The sequence below is a fragment of the Salvelinus sp. IW2-2015 genome, linkage group LG1 (assembly GCF_002910315.2).
Source record: "Salvelinus sp. IW2-2015 linkage group LG1, ASM291031v2, whole genome shotgun sequence".
Classification (NCBI taxonomy): domain Eukaryota; kingdom Metazoa; phylum Chordata; class Actinopteri; order Salmoniformes; family Salmonidae; genus Salvelinus; species Salvelinus sp. IW2-2015.
This window is the reverse complement of record NC_036838.1, coordinates 56,256,732-56,276,725: the sequence shown is the minus strand read 5'-3', so window position 1 is coordinate 56,276,725 and position 19,994 is coordinate 56,256,732. Positions and strand designations below refer to the sequence as shown.

Genomic DNA, 19,994 nt, shown 5'->3' with positions numbered 1-19,994 from the left:
CAAGACACAGCAACAGAAGAGTAGGACAAGACCCAACAACAGAAGAGTGAGACAAGACACAGAGGAATAGGATATTTAACTAGGCAAGTCAGTCAAGAACAAATTCTTATTTAAATGACGGTCTACACCGGCCAAACCCGGACGACGCTAGGCCAATTGCGCAACACTCAATCACAGCCAGTTGTGATACAGCCTGGATTCAAACCAGTGTCTGTAGTGACACCTCTGAAACTGAGCTGCAGTGCCTTAGATCGCTGCGCCACTCAGGATATGATGGAGAGAGACACCAGACAAGACATAGAGACAGCAACAGAAGAATAGGATATGATGGAAAGAGACACCAGAAGAACAGAACAGGCCATAACAGAAGAGGACAGACAAAGGAGACAGTAACAAACAAGAACCTGAGACAGCAAGAGAAAAGACAGAGAAAGTGACAGAAGAGGGCAGATGGAGAGAGAACTGAGGTGGGTTGAGCACACAGAGGATTGTATCACTTCAAGCTGCTCTATAGATTCTAATTAATTGTATTTATTTGCACAAATTATAAGTGATGCAGATGCAGGAATGCAAACATGCAGGAACGCCCCAAATTGCGGTCCGTAATCACATTATTGGTATTGGTACACTGTGTTACTGAGTGCCTCAAGTGACAAAATGGGCCAATGTGTTATGGAGCTTTCATACCAAATTGGTTTGAAGCGGTATTTCCCAACTCTGGAGTGTTTATGCTTGATAATCATAGATGGATTTAACGTGAACATTTTTCTCCAATAACCAAATCAATTGCATGAACACATAGTTTTGTTTAGGCATTTAGTTTGTTTGACATTTGGCCATTTCAAACCAACTGGACAAAAAAAATAAAAAATACAATGTAACAAATAATCTAACTCTGATTTGAACTATAGCTCAGAACTATGTGTGAAAACGCCTTTAGAAATGCCAAGGCCAATTTCTGGTCCCAGTCCGGCCCTGGTATACTCAAAGGTGTGCGCTACTATGCCTGCGTTTAGACAGGCAGCCCAACAAATATTACCTTTTTTTCACAAATTGGTCTTTGTTCCAATCAGATCAGATCTGATGTGAAAAGATCTGATGTGACAGTTCAAAAGACCAATGAGTGGAGAGAAAAATATCTGAATTGGGCTGCCTGTCTAAACGCATGCTATGAGGGAGGTGACTATATTTTGCGCAGGCTGGTGTCTGAGTTTGGTCATGGGGAGACTGGACAGAGCCAGGAAGACACTACCTGTTAGTTATATTGGCAGGAATGCCTGCTTAGGGTTTTCAGTGTTTCTACATTCTTTTTGTTCATATTTGTAAATATTTTTGCCAATTTTGCTTAATTTTGTATCACCTTTTATTTAATCAACCTTCACATCAATTTCCCTCCTTTCATTTTGCCTCCTACCCTTTCACAGAGTTATTGAATCAATTTAACTTCTCTCTCGCTCTCTAAAAATGTCTCTCTCATAGCACGTTTGTCCCAACAAACATATTTAGGCTAGGTAACATTATTTATCTTCATGCTCCAAAATCCCCAAATAATTGTAGGCCTAGACTTTTAAACTTGAGCTTTACCTAATAGCCCCGCCCCTGGAGAAAGTGAGTAATCCTTTCAGCAAACATGCCTGCAGTCTGCAATCATCATAACAAACACCTTGTAAGGCAGTGGCCAGCACTCAGCACTTCACTGACTGGAGAACTCCACAAACCAATCTAGTACTGGAGAAGCTGTTTTATCTTCAAGCCATAAAATGCAATGTTTTTCTTTGCATATCATAGCTCGCTCTTGGTAAGAAGAAGTCCTTACAGCATGAGCAGAGTCTCACATGCTGCCTGGGAAAATCATCTTGGCTGTGTTATACCTCAGTAAATGTTACCAGGCCATTGTGGATTTGACTGATTGTAGGTTACTGGATTTGAAGAAGATAGAGTAGCTAGGTAATTTAATGGTACTGCTACCTATCACAGGAAGAGGGCAGTAAAACCAGATTTTAGAAGGAGGCTGTCTTGGCTTCACTGGCCTGCTGGTATATTATGTCTAATCTCCTCTTTCCATCATACCATCCTTTTTCCTTCCCTCTCTTTCTGCCTCTTTCCCTCTCTCTCTTGCCTCGTTTACACCTTGCCCTAACGTGACTTTCGTGATCTAATCAATAAGGTTTGACGTGCCTACACCCATTATTAAAATGTGTCTTATCCGTCCGCTGTGTCCTCATTGTGACCAGATTATCTAATGACTCCCCGTACGCAAATTATTTGATAGACATTCTTTCAAAATAATATGAATGTATTTATTTTAAGACTATTACTGATGCCATAAGTCAATAGTGCTTACTCTCAATGATTTTAGAGGCCATGATAATGATTTAAATGGTTTGACCATCCAGGTCTGTTTACACTTGATTGATATCCAGACACAATGCGTGCCTGACTACTTCTGGAGTTAGTCAGGAAGACACAATCAGACCACAATGTGTCTTTTAATAATCTACTCCTGTCTAAAAACGTGGGCACAATCAGAATGTGGACAAGATCAGGACAAAGGGCTGCATGTCAGCACCAGATATAAACAGGGCTTCTCTCTCTCTCTCTCTCTCTCTCTCTCTCTCTCTCTCTCTCTCTCTCTCTCTCTCTCTCTCTCTCTCTCTCTTACACTCTCTCTCGCTCTCTATCTTACTCTCTCTCTCTTTCTTTCTCTTAGCCTCTCTCTAACCCTGTTTCTGCATCTCTCTACCTCTCTCCCCATCTCTCTCACAAACATGCTTATCTCTCATGTCTCTTCCTCTTTTCCTTCATCCTCTCGTTCTCCTCCCGCTCTCCATGTCTCTCTTTTAGTCTACGTGTGTATCCAGCAGACTCCTCCTCCCTCAGTCCCAGCCTGGCTTCTTTCTCTGCTGCTGTCTTAGACTGAAGCCTGTCCTGAACTCGTCTGAACTCCACTCATCAGAGATCACTCTACGGCCAGGGAGTATCTGCCAGGCCACACAGACACACAAAGAAACACAGGTAAGATGGGACCATCTTCAACATCTACCAGCAACTGTAACCACTGCTTTCATGATGTATAGAATACAGTTACAGTCCACAGAGAACACATTCAAAACTTTTATTCCTATCCGGGACTGCACATTCTTCTGCTTTTTCACTTTCAAAGCCTGATGTGTGGGTGTGTGAGCAGTGAGTGTATTCTGAAACGTTTTCAGACTGCTGAGTTCCTGCCAAGAGTATAACTTTGAGAACTGTATCTATGTGAGTTTGAAGTTTGAAGGGTAGATCACATCTGTTGCTCTAAAAACAGAATTTTCTCAAAAAGACTTGTGTCCAACACAGGGTAAAGAAGCTATGGTCATTTAGGGAAAGAATGTAAAAAAATAAAAAAAATTGTTTTAACTTATTAGCTTGATCATAATTCCATACACTGGGTGTGTGGTGACTGCTATATTCTGTATGGTAGTGTATATGTAATCTGAGGAGTGATGACAGCATGTTCAGAACATGATGGATGACAGCAGCACACAAGGCCAGTAGATGTAAAAACACCGAACTGGGTAGAGGTTTGGCTGGGTGAGTTAAGGGTTCTATTTCCTGAGAATCTGCAGGAAATGAGTCTCAGAACTCAGGATATGATATGATGAGTAACATTCGTGTAGAGTACTGTACTGTATGTACAATACAGATGTAAGATCTTAATTTGAGGAAATGCAAACGTGTAGTGTATTCAAGGTTTAAAAAGGCTTCTAAAGTTTGTAATTTCCACTTAAAATGTCAGACTTGAATTGCCCTAATGAAAAATGTATCAACCCCTACAAAAAATGTCCATTAATTATAATCCACATAATATTTCACATTTCCTATTTCTGCAGGATCATTTTCCTGCTGTAGCAAAATGGCTCAAATTAGGATCCTACATCTGTATGTTGCAAGACCAGCTTCCTATGCAATGTGTTGATCAAAATTATCTTTGTTTCTCAGTACTCAAGTTTCACTCTCAACCCTTTATACAGGAAAGGCGATGTTGCAATAAATTATCTTGTTATTGTGGTAACCAGGAGATTACTGTGATAGAGGTGATGTCAGATAATACTCTAAATTGTCAAATGCAGTTCTTTACAATAGACATTTTTCAGCATTTGAATTGTTCTATTGCATTCATCTCTGTTGTCTAATGCCTGCCCGGGTCAGTGACTGTCTAAAGCCATGAAGTGGCTACTAACATGGTGGTGTAATTACAAAATGAAATGCAGACCATTTCCTGTTTACCCAAATGGCAGATTGGAACCTGTCTGGGTGACATCATAGGATTCATATTTCAACAAGATGGAGTCGAGTACAATACACTCAACAGCAATGTATTATTTCAATTCAGCAGTAGTTCTCTATTTAAAGCACAGGAGGTTGGTGGCACCTTATTTGAGAAGGACAGGCTTGTGGTAATGGCTGGAGCAGAATTGATGGAATGGTACCAAATACATCAAACCCATGGCTTCCATGTGTTTGATTCCATTCCATTTGTTCCGTTTTGGCCATTATTATGAGCCGTCCTCCCTTCAGCTGATACAATGAGTGTTCTGTATGAGTGGCCTGGAACCTCCCTAGCAGTTGTTGAACATCAGGAGGAACTTTGCATTTCCTGATAAAAGATAATAAAGTACTGTAGTCAAGCCCTGCAGCAGTTTTGACTCAGAGGAGTAAGCTATAAAAAGAGAGTAGCACAATCAATATTTAAACTCCCAGTAATTTTTGGGGTAAATCACCAACGTTTATTGTGAAGGCACAGTGTGATGCTGAAACGTTGGTGATTTACTCAATAAATTACTGGGAGTTTGTCACGTGTGCTCCCTCTCCGGCCTCTAGGTCATCAGACTGCTCATTATCCCACACACCTGTCACCATCGGCACGCGCACCAGCGCCTCATGACACTCACCTGGACTCCATCACCTCCTTGATTACCTACCTTATATATGTCACTCCCTTTGGTTCCTTCACCAGGTGTTTCTGTTTCATGTCTGTGTGATATTCTTAGTTTGTATTACGTTTTGTTTATTGATTAAATCACTCACTCCCTGAACTTGCTTCCTGACTCTCAGTGCACATCGTTACAGAGTTTATATGGAGTGTGCTACTCTCTATATTTTTATAGTTTATTCACTGTTAGTCAGCACCTACTGTATACACTAAATACTTTTCTCTGGGTGTATGCCAGCTCATGCTTTTTATTTAACTCAGAGGAGTTCATTTTCTGAGTAAATTCCTAAGATACTACACATTTAGAAAGGGTCTCTACAATGGATAATCAGGCTCTGTTCTGTAAATACTGTATGTTCTCTCATTTGAAGAGTTCTTGATCACCTGACCAGAAAAGCTCTGGGCCCTAGGTACCGTATAGTCTATAATGGGTTTGCACACAGTTTTTTTGTGGTCAAATCACGAGGTCTGTAGGTCTCCTCCCATCCAATGCGTGTCAGGGACTGTAGATGTAGACTTAATTTCTATGTAAGGATCTATTCCCATTGAGTGAGTGTTAAACAACAGGAAGTACAGACCTGCTGCTCTTTTTCTATGTATGGAACTAAGTCTCCACTGTGACTCCGCAGGATGCCTTTGGGAGGAGGAAATAAGTGTGGCTGCTGCCAGAAGACGGTGTACTTTGCTGAAGAAGTGCAGTGTGAAGGGAAATTTTTCCACAAGTGCTGCTTTCTGTGCAGTAAGTGAACGGAGTGAGGTCATCCCGTTCTTTCATAAACCACACTGTGACTACCAATGCACCAATTACTCTGAGCTGATATTCAGAGCTCAGGATGGAATGTGAAGTATTCTGGCACCGAGAGAGGAAGCAGAGCATCCAAAGGTTCTCGGTTCTCGTTTGTGTGCCCTTATTTGGAGAGAGAGAAATGGATGTGTCACAGGCCTTGTAGCCCTTATATGGGAGAAAAGGTACACAGCATGTGTTTGTGTGAGCTAACGAGGCTCATCTCTCACCCGCAGAGTCAGAAGATCAAATGTTAACTAACACAGACTGTGGTGATGTCACAGTGTCATTTCAATGTCATGAAAGGACTGAAACCTTAAACGGCAAGGTCTGTTTACCTACAAAAGGACCTAAGATTGTTAGTGTTGTACTGTAGTGTCTAAACTGCTGGTGTTGCTGCTGATATGGCACAGCATTGACCACTTAAAGGCCAAGCACAGTCCAAAACGTGATTTACCGGTGTTTTAAATACACTGCTCAAAAAAATAAAGGGAACACTTAAACAACACAATGTAACTCCAAGTCAATCACACTTCTGTGAAATTAAACTGTCCACTTAGGAAGCAACACTGATTGACAATAAATTTCACATGCTGTTGTGCAAATGGAATAGACAAAAGGTGGAAATTATAGGCAATTAGCAAGACACCCCCAATAAAGGAGTGATTCTGCAGGTGGTGACCACAGACCACTTCTCAGTTCCTATGCTTCCTGGCTGATGTTTTGGTCACTTTTGAATGCTGGCGGTGCTCTCACTCTAGTGGTAGCATGAGATGGAGTCTACAACCCACACAAGTGCCTCAGGTAGTGCAGCTCATCCAGGATGGCACATCAATGCGAGCTGTGGCAAGAAGGTTTGCTGTGTCTCTCAGCGTAGTGTCCAGAGCATGGAGGCGCTACCAGGAGACAGGCCAGTACATCAGGAGACGTGGAGGAGGCCGTAGGAGGACAACAACCCAGCAGCAGGACCGCTACCTCCACCTTTGTGCAAAGAGGAGCACTGCCAGAGCCCTGCAAAATGACCTCCAGCAGGCCACAAATGTGCATGTGTCTGCTCAAACGGTCAGAAACAGACTCCATGAGGGTGGTATGAGGGCCCGACGTCCACAGGTGGGGGTTGTGCTTACAGCCCAACACCGTGCAGGACGTTTGGCATTTGCCAGAGAACACCAAGAAAGGCAAATTTGTGACAGACGTGACAGAGTCTGGAGACGCCGTGGAGAACGTTCTGCTGCCTGCAACATCCTCCAGCATGACCGGTTTGGCGGTGGCTCAGTCATGGTGTGGGGTGGCATTTCTTTGTGGGGCCGCACAGCCCTCCATGTGCTCGCCAGAGGTAGCCTGACTGCCATTAGGTACCGAGATGAGATCCTCAGACCCCTTGTGAGACCATATGCTGACACATGCACATTTGTGGCCTGCTGGAGGTCATTTTGCAGGGCTCTGGCAGTGCTCCTCTTTGCACAAAGGCGGAGGTAGCGGTCCTGCTGCTGGGTTGTTGCCCACCTACGGCCTCCTCCACGTCTCCTGATGTACTGGCCTGTCTCCTGGAAGCGCCTCCATGCTCTGGACACTACGCTGACAGACACAGCAAACCTTCTTGCCACAGCTCGCATTGATGTGCCATCCTGGATGAGCTGCACTACCTGAGCCACTTGTGTGGGTTGTAGCTGTCTCTTATACACATCTAGATGTGTATAAGAGACAGTTTGTCTATTCCATTTGCACAACAGCATGTGACATTTATTGTCAATCAGTGTTGCTTCCTAAGTGGACAGTTTGATTTCACAGAAGTGTGATTGACTTGGAGTTACATTGTGTTGTTTAAGTGTTCCCTTTATTTTTTTGAGCAGTGTAAGCTGTTTGAAATGACCACCTGCCATTTCTGCTTGTTTTGGTGGGATGGAGTTTCATCCTGCCTAGTTACATCACCAGGTGGTAAATTAGTTATGTAACCTTTATTTAATGACAGCTTAGCATGGAACAGTTGGTTAACTGCCTTGTTCAGGGGCAGAACAACAGATGTTTACCTTGTCAGCTTTCGGTTACTGGCCCACCACTCTAACCACTAGGCTGCTTGCCGCCCCAGGAAAAGATAAATGGTTGAGTTTCATGCAATTTGAAAGCTTACAAACACACTGTCAGAAATAATTCAGGTTGTTAGTAAATTATACTTGAAAATATAATTATTTTGACATAAAAAATGTAGTTGTCATATTTTCTTGAATATAATTAGTACTTTACTTGTTCAACCAACCCCCCCCCACCCCAAAAAAATGAATTCAATATAAGATAAAAGTGTAATCTAAACAACTATGTGTGTTTAAAAACAACTAGAAGGAAAATTGTGTTTAACTTACTGAATTTTCATATTTCCCATAAATGTAAGAATTCGCTCTGTTTTCAGAGGATTGTGGGTATTTTTTACTTTACGATACTTTGTTGTATGTTGTATGCATGTTTAGAAGAACGAAAAGCTCATTTATATATTAGTATCAAACAATTTGTTATGCTATGAGGTGTAATGGATCATGATGAACAGATATAAAAAACCGTTGAACAAATTGATGTTCAATGATGAGACCACCCACAATTCCTGCTAAAGTGGATAAAAATGTCAAGCTATGAAATACATAAAGCCTTGTTTAACACTAAGACACAATCAATGAAAGTAACTAATCAAATATGTATTCAAAGACATTCATTGCGGTACCTATAGATGCATGTTAGCACTAATGCTAATGCTAAAAATAATTTACAAGTCTTCTTCTCATAATGCACTGATTGTACTTAAAGGAAGATAGTTCCTACATGATAGTGATTTGCTTTGTTATCCAACTGATCTTGTGTCCTTTCTGTCATTGTTTGAACCCTGTTCATTGCTGCTCTTAGCTATATTTCTAATTATATTACCTCCTACTCTACTCTTAGTGGCATGTAAGAAGAACCTGGACAGCACAACGGTGGCCTGTCACGTGGATGAGATCTACTGCAAGTCCTGCTACGGCAAGAAGTATGGGCCAAAAGGCTATGGCTTTGGCGGAGGAGCAGGCACCCTGAGCATGGACACGGGGGCACATCTTGGAATCAGACCTGAAGAGTAAGGAAGGAATCTCAGAGAGTTTAATATTGTATACACTCTATATGAGGGGTGTATTCATTACGTCAATTCTGTTGCAAAACGTTTCTTAAACAAAAGGAAATGGAATGAGACTGGAAGGGACCTGCCTGAATTTGTCCAATAGAAACTCTTGTTTTAGTAGTGTTTAGATTAATGATTACACCCCAGGGCTTTCACTGCTGATGTTCATCCTTCCCTTCTAATCAGCCCTGGGAAACCAGGTGAGTGGAATCTGGTTAGTGACATAGGTCTACCAGGGAAAAACAGCAGTACTACAGACATCAAGGCCTGAACATGTAGAGTAATCATAACAAACCTGTCTTGTCATCCACAGGCCAGCAGCCCACTGTCCCACCAACAACCCCAACGCCTCCAAGTTGGCCACCAAGTTTGGCAGTTCAGACGTGTGCCCGCGCTGTGCCAAGGCTGTGTACTCTGCCGAGAAGGTGCTCGGAGGTGGAAATGTAAGTCTGAGTTTTGGGCTAATCAGATTGTTTTGAGAGGAAATAGCTCATAATCTTGTCATCTCAAAACCCTGCTTCTACTAAACGTTGTATACCGTATGTAAAAGTACTAAATTACTACATGTATCTTTGGCTTTCGAGTTCATGTCAACTGAAATAGATGCAGGGGGATATGCTGTCTGTGTTCTAGTACAGAACATCACTTACTTCTCCTTATCTCTCTCCTTCAGTCCTGGCACAAGAGCTGCTTCCGCTGTGCCAAATGCGGCAAGGGGCTGGAGTCAACCACTGTGGCCGACAAAGATGGAGAAATCTACTGCAAAGGTGTGTATACTCTATTCATGTAAAACAAATGTGTACAATAAATAGCAAAGACACAATTGCCTAAATGCATTCAATTAAAGTGTAGAGTAAACATGAGAATTGCACATACTGTAGTGTAAATACTCTGTTCTGAACTTCTACTTGTTTTAGAGTTATTGATAAACACATGTGTAGACAACTCGTGGATTGCCTAGCTAAATAAATTCACCAAAACGGAATGTAAATATACTGGAGAAAAAGCTCAACTTTAGCATCTGTTATAAATGTATATGCCTTTGTATGTAAATACATTCTTATATAAAGTTTACCATATTTTCATCCACAGCATGTTATGCCAAATCCTTTGGTCCCAAGGGCTTCGGGTTCGGCCAGGGGGCAGGGGCTCTGGCACATGCTCAGTAGAGCTATGGCCTCCTCTGATAGACACCTAGACATTTGGACTGCAAGTCCCAGGATTCCCAAATCAACCTCTATTTAATACTGCCATTTCACTACTGCTAGTCACAGAGGCTCAACAGCAACACATAGTGCACAGCGTACCTAAATGCTTATCTTGCCAGAAGAGTAAGTTGCTGATGTTTTCTATCTAAGCTCTGGTATTGATGAGGTTAATACTCTGCATGACAAATGTTTCCTAACCACTATGAGAAAGAAAAAAAGGACTTATTAGCGTGTTCATTTTGACCTAATAGACTCCATTCACAAGAACGTTCCTTCTAGAATTTTGAATGTACACAAAGTGAGTCAGTGATATGTACAGTCAGATGGACACACCCTGGTTTTGTAGAGTTGTTTGGCTGTTGGCGTGTTTACTTAACAGAGCAAATTATCAGCGGCAGAATGAAAGAACAAAGTTATAATGTACAATTATTGTCCAAGGCTATAAACTCTGGAGAAAACTGGCACTGATCTTATCCTATGATATTTACAACACAGTGGATGTACTGTATCAAATACTGTGCACATTTAAACACCAAATAAAAAACTCTAATAGAAAAAAAACATTGTATTTAATTCAATTATGGTAATGTGAGGAAATTATGTGTTTGAGACATGACAACAGCACATTTGGAAACAAACAAACCCAATTGAAACAACCTGCCAGGGTGTTCCTTGCAGGGTGCAATTTTGGTTTTAGAAGTTGGGGGACGACATAATATATATATATATTTTTTTTTTATCCAGCCGGATAAACACTCCAAACAGCCTACGCGTGGTCCTAAAGCACAGCCCTGGCACCGCCCTCTCCCGGGGGTTGGCACACCGGGCAGCTGGAATGGGGCTGTGGGTAGGACTGGCAGGTGGCCAATCTGTCTTTTGTATCTCCATACAAAACTATGCCATGCACACGCCATCTCATCTCAACGGCCAGTAGGTGGCGTGTGACCTGGATACTGGGATGTTAATTAGTGTTTGTATACAAACTGCTGCTCACACACATGCTGGTATAGAATCAGGAAGCAACCGTGAGGAGAGTCAACCAGGTAGTAGTGTTTTTACAGTATCCAAAATTGTTCTGTATTTGATTTGATTTTTGTTAGTTACTAGATCTATTTTCACCCACTGCAGAATGCCACAAGAGGGCACTAGAGAACTCCATTGTTACAAGAAAAAAACGATTTGGACAAAATGTTGCTGTTTCAGTTTTACAGCTGAACAGTATGTCTTGCATCTCACTCTGAACTCTCCCATCCATACTGACAGAGTTAGATACAATACCAAAAAATAATTAACTGATCCTCCTGCCATAGATAAGTGGGAATGAACTGATCCTGCTGCCTTATATAAGTGGGAATGAACTGATCCTGCTGCCTTATATAAGTGGATATTAACTGATCCTACTGCCATATATAAGTGGATATTAACTGATCCTACTGCCATATATAAGTGGGAATTAACTGATCCTTCTGCATATATAAGTGGGAATTAACTGATCCTTCTGCATATATAAGTGGGAATTAACTGATCCACCTGCCATATATAAGTGGGAATTAACTGATCCCCCCTGCCATATATAAGTGGGAATTAACTGATCCCCCTGCCATATATAAATGGATATTAACTGATCCTGCTGCCATATATAAGTGGAAAAATAACTGATCCTCCTTCCATAGATAAGTGGGAATTAACTGATCCTTCTGCATACAGTGGGGCAAAAAAGTATTTAGTCAGCCACCAATTGTGCAAGTTCACCCACTTAAAAAGATGAGAGAGGCCTGTAATTTTCATCATAGGTACACTTCAACTATGACAGACAAAATGAGAAAGAAAATCCAGAAAATCACATTGTAGGATTTTTTATGAATTTATTTGTAAATTATGGTGGAAAATAAGTATTTGGTCAATAACAAAAGTTTATCTCAATACTTTGTTATATACCTTTGTTGGAATGACAGAGGTCAAATGTTTTCTGTAAGTCTTCACAAGGTTTTCACACACTGTTGCTGGTATTTTGGCCCATTCCTCCATGCAGATCTCCTCTAGAGCAGTGATGTTTTGGGGCTGTTGCTGGGCAACACGGACTTTCAATCCCTCCAAAGATTTTCTATGGGGTTGAGATCTGGAGCCTGGCTAGGCCACTCCAGGACCTTGAAATGCTTCTTACGAAGCCACTCCTTTGTTGCCCGGGCGTGTGTTTGGGATCATTGTCATGCTGAAAGACCCAGCCACGTTTCATCTTCAATGCCCTTGCTGATGGAAGGAGTTTTCACTCAAAATCTCACGATACATGGCCCCATTCATTCTGTCCTTTAACCGGATCATTCGTCCTGGTCCTTTCGCAGAAAAACAGTCCCAAAGCATGATGTTTCCACCCCATGCTTCACAGTAGGTATGGTGTTCTTTGGATGCAACTCAGCATTCTTTGTCCTCCAAACACGACGGGTTGAGTTTTTACCAAAAAGTTCTATTTTGGTTTCATCTGACCATATGACATTCTCCCAATCTTCTTCTGGATCATCAAAATGCTCTCTAGCAAACTTCAGACGGGCCTGGACATGTACTGGCTTAAGCAGCGGGACACGTCTGGCACTGCAGGATTTGAGTCCCTGGCGGCGTAGTGTGTTACTGATGGTAGGCTTTGTTACTTTGGTCCCAGCTCTCTGCAGGTCATTCACTAGGTCCCCCCGTGTGGTTCTGGGATTTTTGTCACCCGTTCTTGTGATCATTTTGACCCCACGGGGTGAGATCTTGTGTGGAGCCCCAGATCGAGGGAGATTATCAGTGGTCTTGTATGTCTTCCATTTCCTAATAATTGCTCCCACAGTTGATTTCTTCAAACCAAGCTGCTTACCTATTGCAGATTCAGTCTTCCCAGCCTGGTGCAGGTCTACAATTTTGTTTCTGGTGTCCTTTGACAGCTCTTTGGTCTTGGCCATGTGGAGTTTGGAGTGTGACTGTTTGAGGTTGTGGACAGGTGTCTTTTATACTGATAACAAGTTCAAACAGGTGCCATTAATACAGGTAACGAGTGGAGGACAGAGGAGCCTCTTAAATAAGAAGTTACAGGTCTGTGAGAGCCAGAAATCTTGCTTTGTTTGTAGGTGACCAAATACTTATTTTCCACCATAATTTGCAAATAAATTCATAAAAAATCCTACAATGTGATTTTCTGGATTTTTTTTCTAATTTTGTCTGTCATAGTTGAAGTGTACCTATGATGAAAATTACAGGCCTCTCTCATCTTTTAATAAGTGGGTGAACTTGCACAATTGGTGGCTGACTAAATACTTTTTTGCCCCACTGTATATAAGTGGGAATTAACTGATCCTCCTGCCATAGATAAGTGGGAATTAACTGATCCTTCTGCATATATAGGTGGAAAATACTGATCCTGCTGCCATATATAACTGGAAAAATAACTGATCCTCCTTCCATAGATAAGTGGGAATTAACTGATCCTTCTGCATATATAGTGGGATTAACTGATCCTGCTGCCATATATAAGTGGGAATTAACTGATCCTCCTGCCATATATAAGTGGGAATTAACTGATCCTGCTGCCATATATAGGTGGAAAATAACTGATCCTGCTGCCATATATAACTGGGAATTAGCTGATATTCCTGCCATATCACGTGGAAATTAACTGATCCTGCTGCCAAATATAAGTGGGAATTAACTGATCCTACTGCCATATATAAGTGGGAATTAACTGATCCTGCTGCCATATATAACTGGGAATTAACTGATCCTCCTGCAATCGATAAGTGGGAACTAACTGATCCTGCTGCCATATATACGTGGGAAGTAACTGATCCACCTGCCATATGTAATTGGGAATTAACTGAACCTCCTGCCATATATACAGTGAATGGGAATGAACTGATCCTGCTGCATATATAGGTGGATGGTCTGATCTTGCTGCCATATATAAGTGGGAATTAACTGATCCTCCTGCCATAGATAAGTGGGATTAACTGATCCTCCTGCCATATATAAGTGGGAATTAACTGATCCTGCTGCTATTTATAAGTGGGAATTAACTGATCGTCCTGACATAGATAAGTGGGAATTAACTGATCCTCCTGCCATATATAAGTGGGAATTAACTGATCCTCCTGCCATAGATAAGTGGGAATGATCTGATCCTCCTGCCATATATAAGTGGGAATTAACTGATCCTGCTGCTATTTATAAGTGGGAATTAACTGATCCTCCTGACATAGATAAGTGGGAATTAACTGATCCTCCTGCCATAGATAAGTGGGAATTAACTGATCCTCCTGCCATATATAAGTGGGAATTAACTGATCCTGCTGCTATTTATAAGTGGGAATTAACTGATCCTCCTGACATAGATAAGTGGGAATTAACTGATCCTCCTGCCATATATAAGTGGGAATTAACTGATCCTCCTGCCATAGATAAGTGGGAATGATCTGATCTTGCTGCCATAAATAAGTGGGAATTAACTGATCCTCCTGCCATAGATAAGTGGGAATTAACTGATCCTCCTGCCATAGATAAGTGGGAATGATCTGATCTTGCTGCCATATATAAGTGGGAATTAACTGATCATCCTGCCATAGATAAGTGGGAATGATCTGATCTTGCTGCCATAGATAAGTGGGAATGATCTGATCTTGCTGCCATATATAAGTGGGAATTAACTGATCATCCTGCCATAGATAAGTGGGAATGATCTGATCTTGCTGCCATAGATAAGTGGGATGATCTGATCTTGCTGCATATACAGTGGGAATTAACTGATCCTCCTGCCATATATAAGTGGGAATTAACTGATCCTCCTGCCATAGATAAGTGGGAATTAACTGATCCTCCTGCCATAGATAAGTGGGAATTACTGATCCTCCTTCCATAGATAAGTGGGAATTAACTGATCCTCCTGCCATAATAAGTGGGAATTAACTGATCCTCCTGCCATAGATAAGTGGGAATGATCTGATCCTTCTGCCATATATAAGTGGGAATAGACTGATCCTCCTGCCATAGATAAGTGGAATAGACTGATCCTCCTGCCATAGATAAGTGGGAATGATCTGATCCTTCTGCCATATATAACTGATCATGCTGCCATTTATAAGTGGGGAATAAAATGTCATGCCATTCAGCAGTAGTTCTCAAGTGTCACATCACACAACTGACAGTCTTCCCATTGTACCAACAGGCAACCATAAATGTGAGATACTTGCTTCGGTAACTTTATTTGTATAGTCCACATGTCAAACTCATTACACAGAGGGCCGAGTGTCTGCGGGTCTTCGCTCCTCCCGTGTACGTGATTGATGAATTAAGATCACTAATTAGAAAGGAACTCCCCTCGCCTGGTTGTCTAGGTTTTATTTGAAAGGAAAAACCAAAAACCTGCAGACACTCGGCCCTCCATTGAATGGGTTTGACACCCTCTGGTATTGCCCAACTGTAGGTGCTCTACAGCAACGTTTTCCAACCCTGTTCCTGGAGCGCTACCATCCTGTAGGTTTTCGCTCCAACCCTAATCTAGCACACCTGATTCTATAATTAGCAGGTGATGAGCTGTTGGATTGAAACCTTCAGGAGGGTAGTCTCCAGGAACAGGGTTGGATTGGAAACCTTCTGGAGGGTAGCTCTCCAGGAACAGGGTTGGATTGAAAACCTTCAGGAGGGTAGCTCTCCAGGAACAGGGTTGGATTGGAAACCTTCAGGAGGGTAGCTCTCCAGGAACAGGGTTGGATTGAAAACCTTCAGGAGGGTAGCTCTCCAGGAACAGGGTTGGATTCAAAACCTTCAGGAGGTTATCTCTCCAGGAACAGGGTTAGAGAGCCCTGCTCTACAGACTATCAGTAACATTTCGACTAACTATCTACTAAACCTTAACCCTTATCCAAACCCTAAACTTAACCCTTACCCTAACCCTAGCCCTAAGCCTAACATTAACCTTTACCCCTAACCCTTATTCTAAACCTAACCGTAACCTTAGCAAGCAGTTGCTTATCAACAGATAGTTTGTTGATAGTATGACCATCTGTAGAGCATATCTGAAAAGCATCTACAGATGGACTATCCACATAAAGTGTGACCCTTGCTTCTTATCTGTACAAATAAAACAAAAATAGACCAACAAGAGGTTGATCCGAGCACTCAGACAGTACAACCGCTATCAAGCACCCAAGTTAGCATGCTAAAGTTGGCTAGCTTGCTATCTACTTCCAGACACAACTGAGAAAACACCTCACTCTGACAATTTTACTGGCCCAGGCAGAGCTGGTTAGGATGTTTTCATTTTATTTAGGACGTTAGTGACTGTAACTGTGCTGCTGGCAACAATTTAATTACATGTTTTTTACCTACGTTCACTGACACCGGTCATATTAAAGGGGTGTTGTGAGTTCGTAAATTCATCAGTTATTCAGCGCTCTGGTACACTCAGAAGAGAGTGCTCTGAAATCGGCTTAGATTGGCGGGGTGAATTTACAAACGCACCCATAGTTGACATGGTGACACTAAAGACCAGAATGTCAGCACCTGTTTCATATGGCAGGGTGTGCTAGTGACAACAGGCCTAATTCGTTATTGACTCTGGACAGTAACCATGGCGGGCATCATGGTTTAGAATTTGGTTCATGAGAACAAGAGCTCAACTGTGAATTGAACCACAGTAATGGTCACTGATTCAAATGGCAAGATAGAGGGGTGTGGTGTTAGAGAATATACCTGTCCAAACAGGCTTTTTATGATTTAAACAGAGGCTATATAAACTTGGATAAACATCTTTAGACTTAAGACATTGAAGTCTGTCCTTAATGGCCTCCTCACAGTTTTAATTTACTTCAATTGACCATGCCATTCTATTCAAAACTACTCTCAGTTGAATTATAATTCTGTCTCAGAATCCCGGCAGGGATAAGTGTAGACAGGACTGGATCTTTAAGACAAGCACAAACCAGTCCAATCTGATTTACTGAAGTACCTTGGGGATTTATTGTCCTTGTGCACACACACACATCCACACACACATGCATGCTTGCACACACGCACACGGACACGACCACACACACAAACAAGCACATGCATGCAATAACCCGATCAAAGAGTAGCAGGATCAGATGCTATTGTATGGTGGATATGATCGCATTCCTTTAATCAACTCCAGGGCTTAACATTGTCTGCAGTTAATATTCTAATCAGGCCATGGGGGGGGGGGGGGGGCTGCTGTTCTCAGGGGGCAGTGCCTGTCTGTAAAACCTCTCTCATTACCAGCAACAGCAGCAACCAGTGCTTAATTTGAGCCTCTCATTTTCGGACTGTATCGTTCCGGAACCCATTTGCCAGGCTCTGGTACCTCTTGTGGCATGAAAAATAATTGTCACTGTTTGCAATGTAAAAAATTATAGTAAAGGCAATCAGAGTTAATTAATGTTGACTCCTTTGTAATGCTCCTGCCCCTTAAAGAATGTAATGTGAAAAAGTGCCTGATAAATTTTTTGTTGGGCCGGCCCAGGTTTACGGTGTGTGCAACATTGTAGCCTATATAGACCAACGAGTGGCCATTGCTGTGGTGAGAGAGAAAAGCGTTCCATTCTATGATCTCTCTCTATCTGCTCTGATGAACATGAGCCTGCAACTCTCATCTCTCCAGCGTTGAACTTCATCATTTATTTCCTTATAGAGTCATAGCCGCAAGAAGAGTGCTGGAGTTGCTGCAGCACCTCTGATGAATTGAAATACTTTTGCCACAGTTATATAACTACTGCTGTCTGTTCAGAAAGAAATGAAATAATTCAGAATACTATACCAGGAGTAGGCCTATAATTTAGCCACAGAGGATCAATAGTTTATAGCCAAGCTGTGGATTGTGTGTAGCCCAATCACAAGGCATTCCTACAGTCGGGAACACGCTGCAGATCTGTCTGTGAACAGCATGAAGCCAAAATAGGCCTTCGGAATATTTCAAATACAATAGCGTGAAAACACAGGTTGGAAAGCAATATCTCCTGCTGAAAAGAGAACTCTTATCTGTCTGTGGTATCAACTTCCAAATAGGCCTATTGAGGGAACAGCAATGTAAAACAAGAGAGAGATACGTTTTTGGTACTGGTGCATCGGCCAATTGCCGGTGAGTGAGCTGCACATCATTTGGTGAGTCAGTGAAACTGGAAAGCTTTTTTAGAACTATAATTTCCTCCTCATATTGTACAATATGTGTGTCTCCACATACCCAGAACCGAGCTACTGATGTACAGTACTCAAGACAAGGTCATTTTTATTCATCTCAGATTGTCAGTTTGTCAGTGTCAAAGTATCCTGTCATTTCGATCATTTGTGAGGTATTAAAAAAGATTCTGCTAAAGTCTGCATCATCTAAAATGATGTAGAAGTGTATGAAATGCATTTATAAAAGGCATACATTTTCCCAGACCCTAGGCTACAATTTTTTCCCCCCATGTGTGCAACTTCTGCAAGCGCCTCTACTCTACTGCTCTATCTATGCCTGTTCACAAAAGCGATGATAACGCATGCAATACTTTATTATAAAGCTGATAATTTTTTTCTGATTTCTGGTACATCAGAGCCCCCCAGGTCACCACCCTCCCGGGCTCATGCTTTGTTCCGGCACCTCCCAATTTACAAATGAAGCACTGACAGCAGCCAAACTGCCTGAAAAACCTATCTCATTACCAGCCAACAGAGAACACAGCAACCAAACTGCCATCAGAATATCTCTCATTACCAGCCAACAGAGAACACAGCAACCAAACTGCCACCAGAACCTCTTTCATTAAAAGCCAACAGAGAACACAGCAACCAAACTGCCATCAGAATTCCTTTTCCTACCAGCCAACAGAGAACACTAGCAACCAAACTGCCATCAGAATCTCTTTCATTACCAGCCAACAGAGAACACAGCAACCAAACTGCATCAGAATCTCTTCTCATTACCACCGAACAGAGAACACAGCAACCAAACTGCCATCAGAATTCCTTTCAATTACCAGCCAACAGAGAACACAGCAACCAAACTGCCATCAGAATCCTTTCATTACCAGCCAACAGAGAACACAGCAACCAAACTGCCATCAGAATCTCTTTCATTACCAGCCAACAGAGACACAGCAACCAAACTGCCATCAGAATCTCTTTCAATTACCACCAACAGAGAACACAGCAACCAAACTGCCATCAGAATCTCTTTCATTACCAGCCAACAGAGAACACACGCAACCAAACTGCCATCAGAATCTCTTTTCATTACCAGCCAACAGAAGAACACAGCAACCAAACTGCCATCAGAATCTCTTCATTACCAGCCAACAGAGAACACAGCAACCAAACTGCCATCAGAAACTCTTTCATTACCAGCCAACAGAGAACACGCAACCAAACTGCCATCAGAATCTCTTTCATTACCAGCCAACAGAGAACACGCAACCAACTGCCATCAGAATCTCTTTCATTACCAGCCAACAGAGAACACAGCAACCAAACTGCCATCAGAATCTCTTTCATTACCAGCCAACAGAGAACACAGCAACCAAACTGCCTCAGAATCTCTTTCATTACCAGCCAACAGAGAACACAGCAACCAAACTGCCATCAGAATCTCTTTCATTACCAGCAAACAGAGAACACAGCAACCAAACTGCCATCAGAATCTCTTTCATTACCAGCCAACAGAGAACACAGCAACCAAACTGCCATCAGAATCTCTTTCATTACCAGCCAACAGAGAACACAGCAACCAAACTGCCATCAGAACTCTTTCATTACCAACCAACAGAGAACACAGCAACCAAACTGCCATCAGAATCTCTTTCATTACCAGCCAACAGAGAACACAGCAACCAAACTGCCATCAGAATCTCTTCATTACCAGCCAACAGAGAA

The 19,994-nt window shown here is 42.0% G+C and overlaps 1 protein-coding gene across 1 annotated transcript; it reads left to right on the top strand.

Moving 5' to 3' along the window:
* The first annotated feature begins 2,896 nt into the window (after positions 1-2,896).
* Positions 2,897-10,641, top strand: LOC111970657 (cysteine and glycine-rich protein 1). Its single transcript, XM_023997458.3, has 6 exons — positions 2,897-3,015; positions 5,605-5,714; positions 8,691-8,859; positions 9,215-9,344; positions 9,575-9,668; positions 9,994-10,641. Exons 2-6 carry the CDS (start codon positions 5,606-5,608, stop codon positions 10,068-10,070), a joined length of 579 nt encoding a protein of 192 aa, XP_023853226.1. The 5' UTR covers positions 2,897-3,015; position 5,605; the 3' UTR covers positions 10,071-10,641.
* The last annotated feature ends 9,353 nt before the right edge of the window (positions 10,642-19,994 follow it).

Bases quoted from the DNA above. Each gene is read 5' to 3' on its own strand.
- LOC111970657 (XM_023997458.3), top strand. From the start codon at position 5,606: ATGCCTTTGGGAGGAGGAAATAAGTGTGGCTGCTGCCAGAAGACGGTG. The intron at 5,715-8,690 runs GTAAGTGAACGG...CTCTACTCTTAG, and splicing joins CAAGTGCTGCTTTCTGTGCA to TGGCATGTAAGAAGAACCTG. The intron at 8,860-9,214 runs GTAAGGAAGGAA...TGTCATCCACAG, and splicing joins CTTGGAATCAGACCTGAAGA to GCCAGCAGCCCACTGTCCCA.